General features: G+C 39.4%; 1 protein-coding gene across 1 annotated transcript; it reads right to left on the bottom strand.

Moving 5' to 3' along the window:
* Window positions 1–527: 527 nt before the first annotated feature.
* dnmt3bb.3 (DNA (cytosine-5-)-methyltransferase beta, duplicate b.3) lies at window positions 528–23832 on the bottom strand. Its single transcript, XM_033969990.1, has 21 exons — window positions 22606–23832; window positions 21897–22064; window positions 21280–21336; window positions 20462–20657; window positions 19082–19209; window positions 18111–18248; window positions 17463–17570; window positions 17259–17394; window positions 16680–17024; window positions 15372–15416; window positions 15216–15295; window positions 14494–14606; window positions 13515–13698; window positions 13181–13265; window positions 11564–11709; window positions 10049–10139; window positions 8853–9001; window positions 8201–8286; window positions 7962–8031; window positions 949–1070; window positions 528–756 (listed from the first exon to the last, which is right to left on the bottom strand). Exons 1-21 carry the CDS (start codon window positions 23830–23832, stop codon window positions 528–530), a joined length of 3903 nt encoding a protein of 1300 aa, XP_033825881.1.
* Window positions 23833–24383: the final 551 nt, after the last annotated feature.

Genomic DNA, 24383 nt, shown 5'->3' with positions numbered 1-24383 from the left:
CACCTCATCTGTAAAGTTTTTAACATGTTGTCAATGACATCCACCCTCAAGTCTTTGTCTACAGCATGATCTGTCAGTATTTATTAATTGTAGTGCAACTCAGCAAAAACTCCATAGAGATATCATTGGAAACTAAGTAGTTACCAGTGAGCTAGCCAGGTTCTGTTGTACACAGATCTTATTATTACATGCTGAAATTAATGAGGAATATATAAATGTACCTTTGTGGGCTGTATAAATCCTTCTAACCTTGTTGTTTAGACCTCAACAAGTGAGATTATACAGTAAATCGACCATTTTTGCTATCCGAATACATGGTTAGTATTTGTGAATACTAACATTGTCTATTGTTCATATTTCAATTATAGAGCAAGTTAATCTGAGAATGAAGTGGTTTAAAACAGACTAAAACTGTAAACAAAATAAAAAAATACAGTATATTGCATATGCTAACCCAATAATTGCCAAAAAAATGCATAGGTTTAAATCTAAATTCAGCCCTGTTATAATTAATAATAAAAGTGTCATCATCTAAGCTGGAGGATCTCTGGCTCTGACAGCGAGCAGGGGGAGGAGCTAGAGGTAGGAGCACCAGATGTGGCCCCTGGGGGGAGTTCTTCACAGGCAAAGTAGTCTTTGAGCGGGGCGAAGAGGTGGCGGATGACAGGCACGCTCCAAGCCTTGCCCAGGACCTTTTGCCTCTGCTGACGGTTCATGTTCCTCACGTCGGTGTAATGTTTGGGGAAGCCAAAGATCCTGGCGACAAACAGGAAGGAGATGTTTCATGTTCAGCATTGAACTGTAACGTTAAAGCAAAACTATATAACATTTTTACCTTAGTAAAAATGTTATGTACCTGTTATATAAATGTTATATAGTAAAGGTAAAAACCTTACCTTTACTAAGGTTTTTACCTTAGTAAAGGTAAAAATGTTATTTACCACTTACTTCTCTATCTCTGTTATCCACAGTATGTCCCCTGTGCCGTTCTGGAGAACTGGGAGCAGGGACACATCTTTACCCTGCTTCAGAGAGTTGGGATTGGTGGTGATGGTTCTTACTTTAGTCACCTGCGGAAGAAAATATTATAATTTACATTTAAATTCACAATTTAAAAAAATCCTCAGTACTTCCAAATAAGTTCTAAAATCATGTGATCAGCCGAGGGACTGCCGAGGGACATGCAGTTACTTGCATAAGTAACTGCATGTAAATGTGTGAGGTTTCTACTGAAATTCCATCCAATGAAATTAATCAATATTGTAAAAAGTAACGGCTCAAAATTGAGCCTTGGGGCACTCCATCAGCTACTACTGCCTAGGTTCTGTTTGAGCCACTAAATCAAAAGATTTAATCAAATCAATTAACAGTCCTACAAAATCTTGTTTGTCATCAAGGGCAGTGCAAATTAAAACATCTGGGGTTGCAGTAACAGTACTATGCCGGTTTTGAAACCCAACTGATAAGACCTTAAAGGCAAGGTAATTGGCCGGAAAAGATTTACATTTTTAGCTGTCCCACCTTCATGGAAAGACAAAACATATGCTGTTTTACATAATTTTGATATAACTACCATTTAAATTGATAAATCAAAAATATGCAAAAGAGATTGAATTAAATATGTGGCAACTAGTGGTAGTAGTAGTTTTGGATCAAGGTCATCAGCTCCCGGTTGTTTCTTTGGGTCTATGGAGCGGAGAACATTTAAGACCTCCATGTAAGTGAAAGGTCTTAAAGAGAAAATCTGACAGCTATGTTCCAGAAGTTCAGATTCAACATAATCACCGTCAGAAGGACCACCATTATTATCCAAAACATCACATGCAGAGAGTTAGTAGTACAGAGTTAGTGATGTATAAATACTAGGCGATTTCTGTGTTGAACTGGATTGTTACAGTTTTTCATTCATTTTCTCTTTTAGGTGCATGTTGATCTGAAATTTCATTATAGCTATTATTTATATTTTAGAAAAAAATGAAGGTCATATCAGGGTCAGGGAATGCTGACGTTAACTCAATAACTGTTAACTCACTGTTATACAGGTCAGGGATGAAGGATTAAAATGTTTATATGATCTTCTCAGTTTTACACAAGGATGTGTCTTTTTAGCCTTTGTATTTCAAATACATTCAACTGGACAGTGGCCAAAATCCAATGGGAAAGCACCTTTTGCCTTTATGGAGTTTGTTAAGATTATATCAACGGGTGAGCCTTTACTTAATTTTCTAGGGTCAGGTCTAGGCAGAACAGAAATGAGTTGTGTGAGATTCAGGCCGTAGCACAGGTCTTTCAAAGTTTCTGACTCTTTCCTCAGCCATTTCATATTTCTACCGCCCATTATTAGGGCCTCATTTTCCAATTTAGAAAGTATCATGAATAGATCATTAGGAGCATTTCTGGGTGCTGAAGGCCCACGATAAATACCAGCAATAGCAAATGTTTGATCGCGACCATTTATATAGCCAACAGACAGAAACAGGTATTCAAATCATTTAGGCTTTGAGCAGGAGAATAGAAAGTCCCCAGAGAGGTAATCTTTAACATAAATGACAACACTACCTCCTTTAGCTATGAAAAATGTTCTTATTTTCAATACTAATTTTCTTATTAGTTATTTTATTTGATAGGTATGTTTCAGAAAATGTAAATATAACTGGATGTTTGATTTGCCCAGACTTTAATGTAATCTAATTTAGATGTGAAACAATGTACATTCATATGTATAATTCCCAGTCCCGTCCTTGTCTTGGTGTTTTGCAAAACAAATAGGCTTAACTCTTTAGAGATAATAGGCCTATCTGAGATTGACCAAGATTGAGTTGATGCCTGGTAATTAGGTTTGTTAGCAATATTGATATCAACCACGTTACACTGTGGAATCTAAGCCAGTGGGCACTTATTTTATCAAAGAGTCACATGAGACGCTATTTATCCTATGCGTAAGGAGTCACTCAGTATTAGGTGGAGACTCCACTTTGATAGTCACTCAACAGTTTTTTTCCCAGCCCTATTTAAATGAATACCATATGAATCACGCAAATAGATGATTCCTCTTACAGACTCCACAAAACTTATCCACAAAAGGAATTCCTAGAGCATTGCAATAAACCTTCAGTCTTTATGTCACCAAAACTGGGAGATGGAATTGGACCAGATACTATGCTTTGTTTTCCTGATTTCCGTGTCTATAAACGATTTGAAGTCACTCTGCGACTCCTCAGACTGTTGTAGTTTAATGACACTGGAGTCGATGTGCACTATCACAGTGGATATGTCCACATGATTGGACAGTGTGTCAGTGAGCATGGTATTTATGTGTGATACCTGAGCTCCAGGGTTTCAACCTGTGGGATAGCTACATGATGTACCATAAAGGAACCAATGAGCTGGGGACCAGTCTTATCCAGCAAAGGACGCCATTTCCTTACCAATTGAGGCCCAGCTCACTGATGATTAATCACACGTCGCGACAGAGACGTTTTGCCTTCTTTTCCAAGTTTTGTGTTATCTTTATGGACATGGAAATTACTCTTCGTGACTTGATAGACATGGAAACTCGTTCAGGTCAAGAATATTAAATTTACTTAACAGCTCCAATGGCTGCCTCTGATTAGAACTTGCATGATGATGTGAGTGCTTTCTCTTTAGTTTACCATTTGTAACGAAGGACTAGTGGTTCAAGCGAGTAGAAGAAGTTGGACCCTTTGGTTTAGCTACCCCATGACAACTAGGGATGGGACGATATTAACTTTTAGACTCACAATTATCATGGCCAAAATAATCGCGATTAACGATATTATCACGATAATTATTAACCTGTTAACGTTCCGATGGCCCGGGCCTACTTTACAACTTTACAGCAATGTACATACACTTCTGCATCACCCACACAAACAATCTACACATCAAATGAAAGCTGCGGTGCTTGTCTTTCTGGACATTTTCAACTGCAATCACCACAGTGCTGACAGGAAAGACGTTTTTACAGAAAAGTCACAAAGTCTGAATCTGGACTTCACTTACCATTGAGCGCTCTGATTCTGTTGTGCTCACACTGTTGTCTCATTTGTTCCGTAAAGGTCCAGAGAATATAATCCAGTCAAGAAATTATGTCCACAAAATAAGATCCATGTCCAATCTGCTGCAGGAAAGTACTCCAAATATGACTTTGCCTTTCTTTTGTCGATTTCAGGCATAATAAACTTCTGACAGAAATGTGTGCATAATGGCGCATTTTACGCACTGTTGTTTTGCGTTTTAAACATGACAAAACGGACAAGCCAAAGGGAGTATGTGATCGAGGACACTGTGGATGTTTGTACAAGTTAAACTAGAGGCATCATGGACCTGGAGCGGTTCATGGCAAAGAGTAAAGATCCCACAGTGGACTCAGGAGTAAAGGACCTTATTTTTTGATGGATTGGATGCTGTTCTCGATCGGTAAGCGTGGTTTATTCTGCTATTGACTTAATTGTAGGTAAAATATACCGTGTATAATCGTTAGCATTGCTTCTGCGCACATAGTGCGCATTTGGACCATGTGCTCTGGCACAATTGTGTTCAGCTGTATGAATTAGACTTAATTTGTCTATTGTTTAAAAGGTGTTGTTTTATTCTGCAGTTTGCATTATTGTAGGTAAAAATCTAAGATGTGCACACATTAGCATCTCATCTGTGCGCACGGGTGAGGTGCGCACTGGTACGTTCCTGTGGAGAGTTACGGATCAGACTTTGAACTATATTCTGTCAGATATAAACAATAAACAGACAGAGATAAGCACAGAAGCTACAAGTGTCATTGCTATGTCAGAGTGGGCAAACACCAGAACTAACATCTAAACGTTAGATTGGAAATGGAAACATGAGGCAGTGTAGTGCCGTACGGGCGATTATAATCGTGCGCGATGATCGAGATTATAAAAAAATGCCACGAACGATTAATTGCGGACCTTTTTTATCGCGATTAACGATATTATCGTATATCGTCCCATCCCTAATGACAACCCCCTGTATAATGCCAAACACATGTAGAGGTTGGCTGACTGCATCCCGCACCAGCAGGAGTGGAATTTACACTGGTTACAGGGTGTCTGTGTAGACCCTCAGTCGTCCAGGTCTGAGCGTCCAGGTCTAGCAAACAATGAAGTTAAATCTGTCAACTGGACAAATCTTGTAGGAGTGAAGACGTTTCGCTGCTCATCCAAGCCGCTTCTTCAGTTCTGGTCAGAATACTGGTGGCCACTGCCTTTAAATCTAACTGGGGGGAGGGGCCAACTACACTGAAACTGTAAACAGCTATTGTCTCCAGTTTCAGCTGAAACTACCCTATTCAGCCCAACGACCCTGCTATTGTTCTCATTGTTCTGGGTCTGAGGATGGAGTTGTAGATGGGGGAGAGATTATGTCTCAGGCCCCCATTTCTGTTTAAGGAAGGATTCTCTTTCCTAACAAAAATAGCTTCTTTAACTCCTCTCTCAAACCATTTCTTTTCTCTGGCTAAGATCTGAACTTCACTATCTTCAAAGGAGTGGTTAGTGGCTTTAAGATGGAGATGCATGGTGGACTGGGGTCCAGAGTAACTCTCCCGCCGGTGTTGGTACATCCTCTTATGGAGCAGCTGTTTAGTTTCTCCAATGTAATGCTCACTGCACTCTTCACTACACTGAATGGAGTAGACTACATTACTTAGTTTATGGCTCAGAGTTTTGTCCTTAGGGTGAACCAATTTTTGCCTTAAAGTGTTTGTGGGTTTGAAAAAGACAGGAATCTCATACTGTCTGAAGATTCTCTGAAGTTTTTCAGACACACCCGCAGTGTAAGGGATGGTAACATCTCTCCTAGGTTCAGATTCCCTGTTTTCCTGTTTTTTTAGCTCTCTTAGATCTATTGAAGGCCCATTTTGGAGCTAACTTCCAATCAGATCCCCACAGTGGACTACATTACAGCAGCAGAAACAGCCATTAGAAACAATAAGCTTACAGAGGCAGAAGCTGGTGACCTGAGACTGAAAGTAACAGCCGCCCTGAGCAGCGCCAAACCTCCTCCCTCCAACATAACATCAGAGGAAAGGAAGGCCCTCACTGCTCTAGAAAAGGACCACAGCATCAACATTTTGCCAGCTGACAAAGGTAGATGCACCGTGATCCTGAACTGCCACCTATGAACTGCTGAAACGAGACCCTACCAGTGGGTACAAGAAGAAAATCAGAGACTGCTTGCAGAAGCTGGAGAAGGAGGAAGCCATTGATAGACAGCTGTATTACAGACTCTATCCTGGTGATTCCATTCCTTGTATTTATGGCCTCCCTAAGATCCACAAAGAAGGAGTACCTCTCAGACCCATTGTATGTAGTGTTGATTCCATCACATACAATGTGGCCAAACATCTGAAGACCATCCTGACTCCTCTGGTGGGCAACACAGAGCACCATATTGAGAACACAGCTGAATTTGTGAGCAAAATCAAGCATCTTCAATTTGATTCAGATGAGACCATGGTTTCATTTGATGTGACCTCTCTTTTCACTTGTATCCCCACATCAGTAGTGGTGGAGGCAGCAAAGAGGAGGTTACTGCAGGATACTAAGCTAAAAGAGAGCACTAAACTCACACCGGACCAAATCTGCAAACTGCTGGAAATTTGTCTCAATACCACATATTTCCAGTTTAGAGGAAACTTCTACAGGCAAACCCATGGCTGTGCCATGGGCTCACCTGTCTCTCCTATCATGGCTATTTATACATGGAACAATTTGAACAGAAGGCTTTGGCCTCATTTCTAGGTGCGCCACCCACACATTGATTTCGATATGTGGATGACAACTGGACCAAAATCAAAATTCAGGATCTGGAGCCTTTTACTGCACATATTAATGCTGTGGATCCTAACATCAAGTCCAAGGAGAACAAACTGGCCTTTTTAGACTGTGCAGTAACAATAGGAGAGGACAGGCGACTCCAGGTAGAAGTTTACAGGAAGCCTACACATACGGACCAATACCTGCTGTTTGACTCACACCATCCACTGCAGCAAAAACTTGGAGTGATCCGGACACTACACTACAGAAACACAGAGGGAAAAGTGAAGGAGGAGCAACATGTGGAGAAAGCCCTCTCTGCTTGTGGATATCCAAAATGGGCCTTCAATAGATCTAAGAGAGCTAAAAAAAACAGGACAACAGGGAATCTGAACCTAGAAGGAGAGGTGTTACCATCCCGTAAACTGCGGGTGTGTCTGAAAAACTTCAGAGAACCTTCAGACAGTATGAGATTCCAGTCTTTTTCAAACCCACAAACACTTTAAGGCAAAAATTGGTTCACCCTAAGGACAAAACTCCAAGCCATAAACAAACTAATGTAGTCTACTCCATTCAGTGTAGTGAAGAGTGCAGTGAGCGTTACATTGGAGAAACTAAACAGCTGCTCCATAAGAGGATGTACCAACACCGGCGGGAGAGTTCCTCTGGACCCCAGTCCGCCGTGCATCTCCATCTTAAAGCCACTAACCACTCCTTTGAAGATAGTAAAGTTCCGATCTTAGCCAGAGAAAAGAAATGGTTTGAGAGAGGAGTTATGGAAGCTATTTTTGTTAGGAAAGAGAATCCTTCCTTAAACAGAAATGGGGGCCTGAGACATAATCTCTCCCCCATCTACAACTCCATCCTCAGACGCAGAACAATGAGAACAATAGCAGGGTCGTTAAGGGCTGAATAGGGTAGTTTCAGCTGAAACTGGAGACAATAGCTGTTTACAGTTTCAGTGTAGTTGGCCCCTCCCCCCAGTTAGATTTAAAGGCAGTGGCCACCAGCATTCAGACCAGAACTGAAGAAGCGGCTTGGATGAGCAGCGAAACGTCTTCACTCCTACAAGATTTGTCCAGTTGACAGACAAAACTTCGTTGTTTGCTACTGGTTACAGGGCCTTTAATAATATTATTCTTCAGCAAAAAAAATGTCACTAACCCTTGCAATTCGTCCAATCTCCAAACAATCCTGTAGATTTACTTTGTCCATCTGAGAGGCTGTAATAGGCCTGAATAAAGACAACAAATAATATTACCAAAATATAAAAGTACAAATACATATCTCAGGTGAACAAGAAGAAATAGATTAGAAAGCCAAAAATCCTTACAAGTGACCACTTTATCCAATACCGCTGATCCTCTACAATGTCAAAGTTTGTTCTTTTTGTGGTCTATTACCTGCTCATTCCAGGGATGTTGCCCCAGAAGTAACGCGCTCTGTTGGCTGGGCTGACTTTGACTGCATCCACCAGCACTGGGTTACACTGCAACATTAAAAAACATAAAAGATTAGTCTGATTGGTATAAAAAAATATATATATGAGAAAATTACAATTTTACAATGTTTTCACTATTTTTAAAATCACGATGACAAAGCAAAATTCAAGATATGACCTAAGCCTAGACATATGAAGCAAGAGTAAGGAGTGGTCTAAAGCTACATATCTGATATATGGACTAAGACTAGGATTTGGAAAAAAAAAATTTCTAATTGTAATTTTTATGACAAGCACCAGGAGGATTCTGTTCAGAGAGCAAACTGTAAACAACTCCTGGAGAATTCACATTTAAGAGAAGACTGAAATGTGAACTGATGTAATACAAGAATTACATGTATTCCAGAACATTTTTGCAGAGGACATTCTGTTATCTCCATAATTGCAAGGTTTGGATTTTTGTATTCGTGCCAATTCAAACTGCAATTTCAATCTGACTGCGACAGCAAACAAACTGAACAAAAAATAAATATGCTGGCAAGTGGCAATTAGATTTTTCTCCAAATTGTTTGGCCTATGTACAAATAAACAATAGTTAAGATGGTGGTACAAACCTCAAGGAACCTGCAGATGTTGAGTCGATCGTGGATGTTCATGAAGACCACGTTCTCAAAGAGCCAGAAGAATGGCCTGGAGTCCTCCTCTTTGGGCTTCAGTAACTGCAGGATTCGGTAATACTCAAAGAACAGCCTCCCAGTGCCCTCTGCAGGACAAAACCAGACATTACAGCAACCAGATAGGTTATACAGGGTGTTCATAAAGTGTTTTTACAATTAAAACATTTAATTACAAAGGAAATTGATAAGATACATTATTTAGATTTCTTACATTGCACTCAGTGGTTTTAAAAGTTTCAATTTACATTGTATTTTTCGTGACTTCAAACATTTCCAGACTGTTGGATTGAAAGGGATAGGCCAATTCCGTGGCCACCACATTCACCAGATATCACACCTCTGTATCTCTTTGTATGGTTCTATCTTAAAGATATTACGTATTGAACAAAGATACGAGACATTACTAAACTAAAATAAAGCAAAAGATAACAGATGCAATTGCAACGATTGATAAGGCTACGACACAGCAAACAACGCAAAAAATGGAGTACCGTCTTAATGTACGGTAATGCAACTAATGGTGCCCATATAGAGGTTATTAAACTCTGTACAACAGAACAAAGCTGATTAAGATATCTTATCAACTGCCTTTGTAATACATCTTAAAAATTTTAAAAAGACTTTAGAGAGACACCCTGTATTAGCATGTTGGTGCATATATAGGTGCTTATGAAATTTCTTAGATCTATTATATCATATTGTTCTTATATTATTTATCTATGTCTCATGTTATTTCTAAATTGGTTTGGTTTGTTGAAAATAAGGATGGATGATATATCAGGTTATTCACTTATCAGTATCGGTCTGATACTGATATTTGGCACCAGGACGTCGATACTGGCTGGAAAAATATCAAAACATCCCTAATTGAGACTGGTGTTCATTTTGACCACTAAGATGACAAACCAGGCTCATGCCATATTGATATGTGTAGAACTCGATTCCTGTGAGATCAAATATCACAAGAATTCATCTTGATGCTCAGGGTTACAAGATATTATGACATCAGACTAAATGTTTTAATTTCAATTTAACAAAGAAAAATGCCCTTATAAGAAGTTCAAATTGGAATGCTAAAGCCACACAATTGAAAGAGGACTTCTATGTTCACATGTTAGAATGGTGATACTTACCATACAAGCCTTTTCTCAGTGGATTGACAATGGACAAGTCATTGCATGGACTTCCACCAATCAGAAGGTCGAAAGGACCCCAACGATCCAGCTGCAGAGGCGAAAAGAAAACAAGCAACCGGAAAACTAAATCATCTCAGTCAAAAAATAAACACTTTTTGATGTGAAATATTATATTTAAATTTCCAGAGAAGGTAATTCGAAATCAAGCCTATTGTGTGTTTTAGGTTGATGACAGGCCCTCCAGGTTTTGTCCAATTTGTGTACCCATATCAAATGTGGGTTGAAAGAGTGCATAGTACAGTAGCCAAAGCTGCAGCTCATCCTAAACACAAGGTAGTGTGTGAAATCAGGGACAGAACAGGCTGCTCCACTCCTCCGCTGCTCTCTTATTTAGAGATTCATTCAGAAATTAGAGATTAACCCTGTGTTGGTTCTATATAGTTTTGTAGTCAAGATTGCTCTAATCAAGACCCAAGACCTGTCCAAGTCCCGATACCAAGACAAGAGCTAGTGCTATTTTAATTAGTGCCTATTAAGGAGGCAGCCTGTGCATTTTACACAGGGAAGAGAGAAAGAGAGGAGAAAAAGCGAGGAGCAGTATGCTGATGTGAGGCACACACAAGTACGATGCTTAAAATGACAGGCTGCAGTGGACATGCCACCACGCAGTGTCCACTAGCTCTAGCAGATGGCATTGAGAAGCACCGCTCGGTCCCGGTGGAAGTTTATTGCCGACAGTGGCAGCCACAATGTAACAATATAAGGTGTACAATAACTGCAAGTCGGGTTCGACACATACTTTTGACTGAGTTACTTGCAGACCGGGCTACGATGTGTTATACCAACTACATTGTGCCACGGTGTATATTTGACTAAGGCAGCGTGGTTTCACTTGATAACATGTGTAATGATCTGAAAACTGCTCCAGACAGCTGCGATGTACAGGGAAAAAACACAAAGTTTAGAGGTCAATATAACAGGGCGCTCTGATTTTGACTTTGTAAGTCTTGCTGCACTCGCAGTCAGTGTACACCCAGCGTAATGTGATCTCACTCATCGAGATGCCACACTTCGAGTCCATGACAAGACACAAATACAGTACAAATGTGTTACAGTCCAAAACAAGACCAAGACCTAGGGCTGGGCAATTAATCGAAAGATTGCCTAATCATGCCTAATCATCAATTATATGGTTGAGGTTTTTAGGTCTACAGCTAATCCTCTGTCATTAAAACCTGTAGTTTAGAACAAAGTTCAGACTTTGGAGGAACAAATTTGATCATTTTTTCTGTTAGCGTTTTGTGTTAATTGGCACAGATTAATAGCCTGTACTGTTTAATGAAATCAGCAATAAGCGCCATTTAAAGTTAGTTTTTCAAATAAAAAATCAAGATCAATCAATATGAGGAAAGAAATCGTGATACATTTTTTTCTCGTAAACGCCCAGTCATACCAAGACTGAGCTCAAGTATTACCACACTGGAGCTGGGCCAGCATTGTATTTCTACTTACATGTTCCTGAGTGATAAACCTGGCATCTCCCACATGGATGATTTTGCCGTCATGGTTCACAGTGGACACGGCTATGGAGTCATCACAGACCTCTGATGCCACGTATTTCTCCACTTTGAAGCCCAGATCTTTGAGCACCAAGTAGCCTGAAGGTATGCAAGACGCAACATTGATACTGCAAATGCAAGTCAAACTCACAAGCAAAACAAGGTGGAAAATCTAGGGCAAATAAAAAAATGGATGTCCATGAATGACTTACACCAACAGCATGCACGTATATAAACTATAACATTATGACCAGGTGAATCTTAAAAGGTTAAGTATTTGTATTTTTAGAAGATTCACATTTTGCCGTTTATCTATATGAGACCAATATAAGTAAATATACAGGTAGTTTACCTATACTAATTAAGGTTAAGGTACACTTTATTGTCCTCTTAGAAAAATTTGTTTACATTTGGCCCATTCTTGAAATGCTGCTGGGGCATCTCATCAGGAGCAGCCATACTTGTCTTATATACCGGTAGATAAAAAAAAAAAAATACACAGAATTTTAAGGTAAAGAATTTCTGGAATATGTATGTACAATTACAGTGGTCCATTGCTATACTGCGGTTCACCTTTCGTGGTCTCGCTGTTTTTTTTATGCAAAAAAAACAGCGATTGCAATTTTGCATGCTTTTTTACAGCGTATGAATGTGCATTGTGTTCTGGGTCCTGATTGGCTAAGGGACTGTAGACCATGGTCAATCAATCTCCTCCGTGCCGTGTCTCCTGTACAGTACAGAATGTGTTCAGTACGGTCAGAGGAACTGTGAAATACACATGAGTCACTGGTAGTACTCGCGAAGCTGACTACTTCACATATTTCACCTACTGTACATTAAGACATGACATAAGATTTTCTTATTTCGCTGTTAGTGTATACAGGTGTAGTGTACATAAAAGTAGTTAGTAACTTGTCAAACACAATTAGTCAAATCAAGAAGTAACTACCACACAGCACTCTAAATAGAATTATAATGTATGGAAAAAACAAAAAAAAACATAGATCAATGGTTGTCAAAGCGTGGTGCATATTCTTTTGCAAAAAATTATTTTGATTATTATGCCAATCAGCCGAATAGTTAAATAATTATTTCTATTGTTAATTTAGAGTTTGAAATGCATTTTTGGCCAGGCAAAGGTAAAGAGCACTAGCGGACGCATAGAGTTTACTCAAAAGGTGCAATATGTAACTTTTCTAATGGAGCGCATGTCACCTGCTTGTCTCCATGGAGACGGTATTGCTTAGCCTGAAATGATCCATAAAATTAAATGAATATAATCCATCTTTTATCTTCCAAGGAGAAAAGCAGGTGATGGACCCTCCAGAGAGAACATTCTATCCATATCTTTGAGCTTCTTTGTCTATTTCTTAGTTAGAAGGAGTAGGTGCCGTTTGAGGTTCAGGTTAGATCAAGAATAGTCTTTCCGAGCACCACCAGCCCTAGACCAGAGAGAAAGCAAAATCTTTTTTTTTTTTCATTTGGTTGTACTTGACACGAAAGTCATGTGTTTGTGTTAGTTCATGAGACTTTGATTTGGACATGCAGTTAGACAGTACAATGAGCACACCTGTTGCTATCCCGTCAAACAGGGACAGTACTCGGATGGGCCGGCGCAGGCTGGCTGGGATGGACGGGTAGACTCGGTGAGGCTCCTGGTAGACACAGATGTGTAAAGTAGCACATGTTGTCAACACATTTATTAACCATTTTGAACATAATATTTGTAACAAGACAAGTGCAGAAATAAGGGCAAATACATTCAAAATTGGATTTAAAATGGAACACTGCAACTATTTTGATGTTTGAAATGCACAGACTCTGTTTGAGCATTGACTCAAAGTTATCTCAAGCTCAAAGCTCAACAATTGTTCTAATAATAAATACTCAGTTTAATGCCTTACAAATTCCATGGCACTGTTGTTGGCAAAGAGCTCCTGCACACGGACACTCCAGTCAGGTCGGGGGGTCAGGGCTCCGTGGGTCTCGTGGGGCTGGCACATGTAGCAGATCCAAGGGTCCAAGTCCTTCAGGATGTCAAAGGTGCCCTCTCTCACCAGGATGTTCAGGCAGTCTGCACAGAAGGACCTGCACCCCACAATAAAGGATTGCACATTTATTATGGAAGGTAATGCAGGTACATTCAAACACTGGTACACTGTCACTATATTATCATTATATTATTATTCATTTTAATTTAACAAAGGCCAGTCACCCCACTTCGAAGCCTGCTGTAGTTCCAGAAGTAACTTTCCCCTTCATTTTTCCCATAGACTTAAAAAAACTAAAATAAAATAAGAGTAAGGCTAACCAGCTTTGTAACAACTGCTGACAATTGCTTCCAAAAAACACACTTGCCACAAGTAAGCTTTCAAACTTTTTATATTACTTTTTGTCCGGGAGGAATACATTGAATATTATTTTGTGTTGAATGGTATTTATAAAAAGTCTGCCTCGTTTGTGAGATTAATTTATTTGGCGTTTCATCTAGCCATTTCCCATAGTTATATGCCTATGCCTATTAAGGCCCCAAGATTTCAACAGATATACTCCACAGTATCAACTATCATCAATATCAGAATCAGAAGACTTTTATTGCCATAGTCTGTGAACACAGTTCACAAACTAGGAACTTGCTTCGGTGAAAAAGTGCAACATAAACACACTGAATAAATACAAATACAAATAAGGGCATGCACAAAGTTAAAAAGATATGCTTAAAAAATCAAATGAAATACTTAAAGGGAGAAAATATATACAACAGCAGCATCAGAACAACAGTGCAAACATGGCTTATTAAAGTGACCGGTATCACTTTCTATGTGAATAGGTTATATACATAAATGCATATACATGGTTATATATTCTGAACATTAAACAAACCTGCAGCAGCTATCATTGCCACACAAAATGACCTCCATCCCATAGCAGCAAATGGTGCAGTAGGACTGGTATCCATCCTCATCGTACCGGTACAAAGTTTCTGTGAAGTTGTTCTGAAATCACAGTAAAGGCCATTTCAAAACTTACTCTTGAAATGCATGACAGGTTTTCATCTTTTTCTGATTATGATTAGGCTTGATGGGATAGTATCTGTGGTAAATATGTAGCACAGTTTTACATCAGTTAAGTAGCAGTGTGTGGGGAAAAAAAGTTCAAAAATACAGGGCGCAATAGAGGGATTATAAAATGTAATACCTCTGTCAATGTCATCAACATGGAAAAAATTACCTAAAGTGCAGGGACAATTTACGCACAAGGAACACATTTTTTTTCTGACAGTTGAAATTCATTTAACAAAATAGATGTGTGGTCAATTATTTTGATTTGTTAAATCGTAATTATTGTGCAATTTAGACATGTTTTGGCCTGTTGTTAACATTATGGCTGCTAAGTAACAGTTTACAGTGGAATTTCCTATACGTATGTAACATGTAGGTTTATAAAAGTTTATCTTATATGCTGCCTGTGCCCAAACAGGTAGTAAAATTATAAACTTAACTTTTGCAAGACTTTTTGTAAAATCTTAAATCTACTTAACTAGGTTTTAGTCAAATGAGTAGTCTGTCACATGTACTTTAAACTGGATTTCTACACTCACTTACCTTACACTCAAAGCACAGACTGCCTTTGAACAGAGGGTGGAATATCACTACATCCTCTGTGCCACAACATACACAAAAGTCTACGAAAAACAAAGTGACATAAGAAAAATTCTAATTTGCAACAAAGAATAGCAGGTAAGCAGTCACTGTACTCACTGTCAATGTCCAAGTCAAACTTCACAATTTTGCGTATAATTCTCTCTGAAACAAAATATTGACAATTTGGATCATAAGTTAAATGTATGCAGCAAACAGGCAACCTCCAAAATACAAAACTGTAATTTCTCCAAATTACACAAATTTGGAGAAAGTGTTCGACTATACATGTATCATCTATTATGTCTCTTTTCTGACTCATTTATATGCAAAACGTACAGGATAAAAACAACAATTCAACAGCAATATTTGTAAATTGAAATATTAACTGCAAAAGAATCATGTGTTTAAGATAATTTTTAAGAGATTTATACATAAGACATAGTTATAAGATATTTTATTTTATGCAGAGGTGCACCCTACATCTGTGCTGTACATAAACATTTCAGACTATTGAGCGCACCTGAATATAGGCCACACCAGCTACATTTTTAAAAGAAAATTTATTTTGTACATATATAGGTCGCACTCGATTATAAGCCGCACAGAAAGGCGATACACAGAGTTTTGTTGTTTTTTTTTAATTTAAGACACACTTTTTCAAACGGTGCCTGAAAATCGGCAGTACGGCACCAACACGATGGGATGACGATTTAGAAAATAAAATAGAACCAACACGGGCCATCTGCTTTTATTTCCTCTGAAAGCTTTTGTTGTCTTTTTTCATCAAGTTCTCCTCCTCCAACGTCACACCATCAATTCATTGATGGTCAAACTTACATGCAGTAGCTCCATTTCCTTCTTCAATGGACAGATCCACTGCCTTTAACTTAAAAGCTGCATCATATGCATTTCTTCTTGTGTTTTCCATGATGAGGATGTGTGCATGATGCTCAAAATGACAGTTCAAAATCAAAACTAGTGTATTCTTCAGCGCATAATCTTTCCCCACGTTTGTCTCTGCTAGAAAGTGCCCCCCCCGTGGCCAGTAAAAACTATAAATTAGCCACACCGTTGTATAGGCTGCAGGGTTCAAAATGTGGGGAAAAAATATTGGCTTATAGTTCAAAACTTATGGTATATATAAAGAGGAGGATTGAGGGACTGTTTGGCTCCAGGCAAATGAAGTCAACTGAAGCTAGCAGTTATAGCGGTTAATTTAGAGTCAATGCTCACTTCCTTTTTAGAATACAGCAGCTAATGGACTATATGGGTCCATTTATACATACAGTTTGTGGAACAGAGTGCCACTGTTATTATTGGCATTCTATGCAAACCAATCTCTAGCAAAAGTCAGAAATGTGACACAGTGCACCTTAAATATTACTGATTACTACAGGTATACATTTGATATTTGAATATTGTTACCTCTCTCTTTCTGGTCAGGTTGTTTGTACACATTCTGCGAGGTGTCCTTGGATGACTGGTCTACTTTGGTGTAGGGCCTCTTCTTGTAGGGCACAAAGTCAGGAGACATGTCGGTGTCTCTGAACATGTCTCCAAATAATGCACTTTTCTTCTTGGGGCCCTTCCCCTTCCACACAGACTTAGTCTTTTTCTTCACACTAATCTCAGCTGAATCGGCCCCCATGGTTTTCTTGAGCATCTCCACTGGTAGTTTGTACAGAGACACAGACACCTTGGGCAGGTATTCTGGGGTTACACTTTTGGCTTTGGATGGGTTTGATGCCTGACCAGTGGAATGGCCTCCCTCTGGTTAGAAAAAAATAGCACAATCAAAGATGATTTGGCAGTAGCTTTCACAAAGTCAGGTTTGAGCTGTGATTCTTGAGTGAAATAAATATTTCCACTTGATATTGCCACACAACCCATCTTATATATATATATATATATATATATATATATATATATATATATATATATATATATATATATATATATATATATATATATATATATATATATATATATATATAAATATCATACCCAATACAGCAGGAGCAAATCCTTTGGGTCCCATTGGTCTGAACCCTCCAAAAGCCCAGTCCAGCATCTCCACCAGAATCTCTTCTTTGTTGTCAAACGAGGCTGAAAACTGCTTCTGACAACGGGCACTCGCCTCCTAAACAAAGAGAGAGATTTTAATGTACAACTAACAAAACACATGTTTTATAAAATGGAAAAACTAACCCTCAGAGCCAAGAACACAGCATCTTTGTAAGTGGCTACAGTAGCAAAGGTGTTTTGGGAGAAGAATCTAGAGAAGTCAGCAAATGGTCGCAGATATTCTATGCAGACCTAAAACAGAACAGGTTTGGTAACATTAATAACAAGCAGGAAGTTCAACAAGTATTAGACCTAACCGCTGATGTTTATTCATGATCTGTTATAGTCAGCTAGACAATAAAAAAAAAAAATTCCCAAATCAAATCTGCAATCAATTTTTGTCAAACATGTGACTCCAAGTAAATAAGCGCACTGTCAAAGTAACAGAACAGCTACGCTGTGAACAGGACCATCTCTCCCCAATTCCCTTTCATTTGCTCACTTTTACAAACGTGAAAACACCACTAGCGAGACTTGTGCAATGACATGCTATACGTGCGATGGTGCACATGACCAGTCATGGTCAAGACCAGCGTACACGTGTGCTGCCATACCAATTAAATTCTTCATGTCATGTAGTGGAGCATCCAACAATCTTATAAGATGAAAAAAAAAATCGTGCAGTGGACACCAGGCCGGGATAATTAACATGCCATTTACCACTTAGCGCAATTAAAACATGGTCGCTAAACTTTACTTTTTCTCAAATATGTGACTGGAGTCAGAAGTCACCTCGGAGATCATGCTGTGTCCATACCACACCACCTTCTTCATGTCCGGCTCCTGGTTGTCCTCTAAACTGGGCACTGTAACGGCAGGCCAGCACAGGGAGTCCTCCAGGCTGATCAGGACCAGCTCGCCCTGCTGCTTCTGCACCACAAAAAACTCAGTAACCATCTTATCAAATTAAAATTGGAATATTAGATTCTAGGGCTGCAACTAACAATATTTTTAGTAGTCATGATTACAGATAGCCCCTAAAGCGCAGTACATTTCTAAAGTGTATATGCGAATCGTGCCTGTGCCCATGTTTCGGACCTTGGCCCAATTGATGGAGATGGGCCAAAGAACGGCACGGTTGCTCATTATGTTTGTGAGCCGCGTCTAAGAGGAAAAAGTGAATGAACTCTGCTCCAAAACTCCCATGAAACTCACTGCGAATCCACTCTTGCCTTCAATAAGTGAACAGAGAAAGAAGTTTTGAATTTTTGCCTCCTGTTGACCTCACTGCTCCAAGCTGTTGTTTAATCTATAATCTCACGGAGGAGCATATCACAGTATCTGCGTCACTATTTAAGAGACATTTGATGATGCTGGTCTTATTTTCTCCGTTAAACCGATAGCACTGCTGCACAACATGTAAACAAACAGTGCTGTGTGATGATGTCACCGGGCCGCTGCTCGATTCAGCTGTGCAGGTGTGAGTGCGGGCCATAGAACCCTGGTAGTACTCGGAGAGCCGGATCTTTTTTTTGGTGGTACTTGGTGTGAAACGTTTTAGAGCCATGGTTTTAGAGTCTACATCGTTCAGATAACAATATAATTACATAAAACACATACAAAAAATGACTACGAAATTTTTTTTGGACTAGTTACAATTACTCAATTAATCGTTGCAGCCTTATCTGATTCTAGTGCAAACAAAATAATCAAGTGGCGATTCAAATAATTAGTTTAGATTTAAAGAAAGATAAACAACATACTTGTTCGGGCTTTGCGTTGGCCGTTTTGACTTTGGGCAGTTTGCGTTTGCTCTTGCCCTTTTCATCCTCCAACACATAGACGGACTCACTGATGGGTGTCTCAGCTTGTGATGCAGTGCCATTTGGAACTATTTGTGCAAATGCAATGTAGTTAAAGCATAAATTACAGTATTAATATGGAATATGACTAATCTACGTACCCTCATTTGTATGTGCGTCATGTGCAAGTGCACCCTGTGCTTTATATGTTAGTTTGCAGTCTTCAGTCACATCAACTACATCTGAAATAGGGTAATAGGGAGAGATATATATAATCTTTTTTTTTTGCAGGAGTAAAGCTAACAATTTGATTTAATTTTACTCCATGATAAAATCGTGGCCCTTAATATAATGAATGAGTAAATAATAGGGCTGTCAATTTTATCGTGCTACTATCATGTTAATGTAAAGTAATTTTGACAATGACAACAACAATGACATTTTTTTATGCTAATTAATCATATTAAATTCACCTCATCGCGTATCACTTATAGCCTTCTTTGTTGCACAAAAGGCTGTTATTGGCTTTAATGACGTAAGACTGTATTACCTTCTTGGTCAGTTCTTTGATTTGTTGGATATCAGAGCACATCTAGCACAAATTAGTGTTCTGTGTCTGAATGAATGAACCCTGCACTGTGTCAATGCCTGTGCATAGAAAGCAGTTCAATTTTAAACCACCAGATGGCTCTATAAAATGCAACATTGTCAACACCATGTCAATGATGTTTCGATTTATTGCAAAGATAAATAAATGAAGTAATGAAATGAATGAATAAATGAAATACTAATGAAGTGGTCTGTGTGTCTCCATGGAGATTGCCAAGTTTAGTTTTATGTCATTTTGTGGAACCTAACAGGCAAAATAAAAATATCCCACATAGTGCCCCTTTAAAGGGACTGTATGTACCCTGCACTCTTACTGGGCTGGGTTGCCAGTGCCTAAACCTGCAGATGGAGGACACATACAAGTTTTCTCACTCTCAGTTTATGGACAGGCCTCATGTGAAAGTGCACTAGCACTGAGTAATGATTGGCTGCAGTTGCTGGGGTTTAGGTAGAGACTATTCAGATCAGAGTCCTTTTAGGTTTAAACCAACTGGATTTAGACACTGAAATTGCCAACCCAAATGAGAGACTCATGAGACGCTCATTCTCCTCTCTGATCCAAATTACAAAATAAACAACATGATCATTGTCCAATATTTTATAATTAAGAATAAATAAGCATTAGAATTGTTATCAGTGAAAGCTATATTTTGTTTGAACATGTTCACCTTGTATCTGGGAGCATACAGTTCCTTTACTAAACAAATGCACATGAAACACATTTAGAATGACCTGATGAGTTGTCGGTGTAGTCTGAGTCCTCTGAGTCCCTTTGCTGCTGTGGAGCTAGTTTGAGTGCAGGGGGTCTGGGTGGGTCTTCATCAGAGGAGGAGTCCTGGTCTCTCTCTGGTCTGTGCGAATGACGATACCTCCTCTTCACGCCTTTTCTGTGCTCCTGGGTTTGGGGGCAAAAGTTTCTGCCTGTGGACTGAAAACACACACACTAGCAATCAAAAGTTTGGACACCTTCTCCTTCAATGTTTTTTCTTTATGTTAAATACTGTCTACATTTTTGATACATATGGAAGACAAATGTAAGAAGCAAGATGTATCGAACTGTATAACAAAGGAAAAAAGTCAAAATATGGCTGTGTTTGTGAGGCAATTGTGCACCTAGTTTGGGTGCCCCTCTCTCTCTGGCCATTACCACAGAGAGTAGATGAGGAGTGATTGAATAATGGAATAATGTACTATTCTTACACTGAGAAGCTTTCATCTATGTATCCATCTATTTATTTATTACATAGGAAATAGATCTGAAGAGCCAACTAAACAGCTGATCACACTTAAATCTAAAGCTAATCACAGCTTAATCAAACATCTATTTCAGGGTGCATTAACACTTTCCTGGATTTGATCCCGATTTGAGGCCAGTGTAGTTCTGAAGTAGACTTTCTGAAGTAGTATAAGTTGTATTCCTGACTTTGCTTACAGCATTTTCACTATCACCATTTTGTTAACATGCATACATCTGTGGCAATTGCACACTATTGATAATACCACACTGGAGTTGTACATTTACAATCTGTGGTGGGAAGTGTCAAACTCACCTGAAAAATGTGCTTCAGTTGTAGAGACCGTGGAAAAGCCAGAAGCGTGAGGAGCAGCTTAAACAAAACAGGAAAAGGTCTTAAGCTGTCCAACACCTGCAGACCACAAACCCGACATTTAATAACCTTATTATTACAGTCAACTAATTGAAATTGAGATTCAATCATTTTTAATACTTAATAATCATCTTGGGTCTTTTAAATCTTCTGTCTATAAAAACATGTGGTTTGGACTGGCCTGTTTTTGTATTTTTATGAGTTGCTTATATTAAAAGTCTGTCTTGTTTATATTCATGAAATCAATACTTCAAGCTTCTGTCGCCAATTAGATTGGCCAACCCACCCCTGTTGTATTCTCACGTAACACCATTGGATGGTATGTACATTACTGCTGCCTGACAGAAAAAGGACAGAGAGTGCAGGTGAGCCTGAACAAAGGCCAGGGCAGGGGAGGAGGAGAGAACAGGTTTCACATCTGCCATCTACTGATAAAAAAAAAAATCAAATAAACTTACAGATGGTAGGTTTAAAGAACAAAAAAAGAATATAGAGGTCAAACAATATGAGAAAAATGGTGATTCATTTTTTTACTAGCCATTCATCATAGTGTGTTTCACCTTGAGCCATCTGAGGCCTGCCGACCTGGCCTCAAACCCACGGTAGTGCTTGGCCTTCAGGATGTAGTTGACGTATTCAGATGCCAGCTGAGAGGTGGAGGAGTTATTTTCACATACACCCAACTGAGAACCCAACTCTGCCAACTGCACATGGGAGACCTCTTGACACTGAAAGAAACATTAATCATGAAGATAAAATTGCAATGTCATAATCCTCCTCAAGAAAATGTTCATAGTGCATTTAATGGGGCAACAGTGGCTCAGTGGTTAGAGTGTTGGTCCACCAACCCAAAGGTCGGAGGATCGAGTCCAGCTTGGACCAAGTTCACATTGCTTCCCACTTCACCCACATTGCCTTGTATGAAAGTGGTGTGTGTGCGAATGATAGGTTGTGGTCGGAGGGGTGATGGCGCAGATTGGCAGCCTCGCTTCCGTCAGTCTGCCCCAGGGCAGCTGTGGCTACAGTAGTAGCTTACCACCAAGTGTGGAAATGAATGAATAATGACTATAGTGTAGCTTTGAAAAAGTGCATTACAAGTGTAAGCCATTATTATTAAGTTTTGATTAAAAAGTGTGATTTTATCAAGCTACTTACACACTAGATAAAATATTGGATTTATTGGTTTTATATGTTTCTTCAATTAATCCATTTGTGATTAAAACTTGACATTGTAAAATTGTACCCTGGTATAATTTTTAAACCACTTACCTTAAGACTTGTTGGATGCTTCAGCAGAGTCCCGATATTCCTCATGGACAGGGGGCTAAGCTGTCCGGGGAGACTTTCAACCAAAATTTTGAGCGTTGTTTGATAGAAGCGTTGCGCCTTTCGTAAGAAGTCACTCCTTTCTTCCTCCCCCAATACGACAATGGACAGGGACCTCCTGGCTCTCAAACCGACATTTATACTCGCCAATGGGAGCAGATCCTTCTCGCTCTGCAGCATTTCCAGATCCCTCTTCCTGACGAACTCATCTCTGGCTGTTGGTGTAAAAATACTTGAAGCACAGACATTGACCAACAGAGCCGTCATCTGCAGCTCCAACACCATATCACGCTCCGTGTTTTGCTGCAAATCTTGAAAACTTCGGAAGGTTCCCAAAGCTTGAGCAAGGAAAATAAAATCCAACCTTACTTTTGGTTTTTCCATTTGATCACGAATCCTCTGCAACCGACTTAAACCAACGTCTAACCTCAGCTCTTTGAAATATTTTTCCACTTTGAGCCAGTTGGAGGACATGTTTTGTATAACCATGATGATCTCCGTGTATTGGATTGTAATCGGTAGCATGACGTTGTAGTTGGTGTTGTCTAAGCACTCGGGTAACTCAAAGAAGTGGATGTCATTGATGAGCTCAACCACGTGGCTATAGTATTCCAAAAGTCCCATCTGGCAAGCACCCCCGACCATGCACGCAAGCCCACCCACAGACACCAAATGTGGGTTGAGCTCCTTTAGCTTCGCCACAATCATCCTGTTGACTTCTGGATCGGGGAGATTGCAATAAAACACCTTAAGATTGTCCAACGGTAGCGCAGCAGTCTTGAGCAAGTCTATCAAGAGATCAGCTGCAGAATTAGCAGTGTGTTTCGTGATAATTGGCTTAGTTTTAGCTTCACTGCTAGGCTGATTGATGCGCAGCGTATTTAGCCTTCTCACTACGCTAACTCCGGTGCGGTAATCAAAGTAGCCGATGAGAACAGCGCAGGTGGTGTTGTCCAACTCTAATCCCATGTCCGCATAAAGACAATATGGCGTTTGGGAACACACTTCTTTCAGAGTTCTCGGATATACTTCAGTTGTTGCTGGTGTTGTTGGTCTGCTTGTATTTGTAGTTCCAGTTGGATGCCCATTTTCGGTGCTTGCATTAGCCCCCTGTGGCTTATCTTCAGGATCCGAAATCAAAATGATGTCCCTCCCATTCATAGCGGACATCTCGACTTGAGGCGGTTGCAGTACTGGGAAGGTTTCAAAGTAATAAATTGGTTGGGGACTGCTGGAGGTACAATTATCAGAGGGGATAGGGAAAATGTCACTGGCAATGGCACCGCATTCTGAAGTTGATTCGTGATTTTCGAGTAATCACAAAGTTTTAAGCAGGTCTTGATCTAGATTTGTTTTGGGGGGGTTTTCATAGCCTCCTGGGTCTCATCTTCATTGATTAAAACTTCATTTGTCCTAGGCTTCTTTTTGTGAACTTCTGGCTCCACTGGACTGGGCTGAGCATTCTTAGTAGTGTTATCTATAATCAAAAATAGACATGTGGTAATTGATACATGTAACACTCTTATGAATACACACACTCTTGTTGATCAAATAACTATTTCTTGTTTCTTGTCAGACTATCTGAAACAATCATTTATGTATGGTCAAAAGTTAACCTTCAGAGGAAGATAGACACATATTATGATACACTAGTAAATGTTATAACTATGAACATGATTTTAAAGAAAACGTAGATTAGCCACGCAACTTCGCCGTTACTA

The sequence above is a fragment of the Periophthalmus magnuspinnatus genome, chromosome 7, assembly GCF_009829125.3.
Source record: "Periophthalmus magnuspinnatus isolate fPerMag1 chromosome 7, fPerMag1.2.pri, whole genome shotgun sequence".
Classification (NCBI taxonomy): Eukaryota; Metazoa; Chordata; class Actinopteri; order Gobiiformes; family Gobiidae; genus Periophthalmus; species Periophthalmus magnuspinnatus.
The sequence above is the reverse complement of the archived record's forward strand: the minus strand, read 5'-3'. Positions and strand labels throughout refer to the sequence as shown.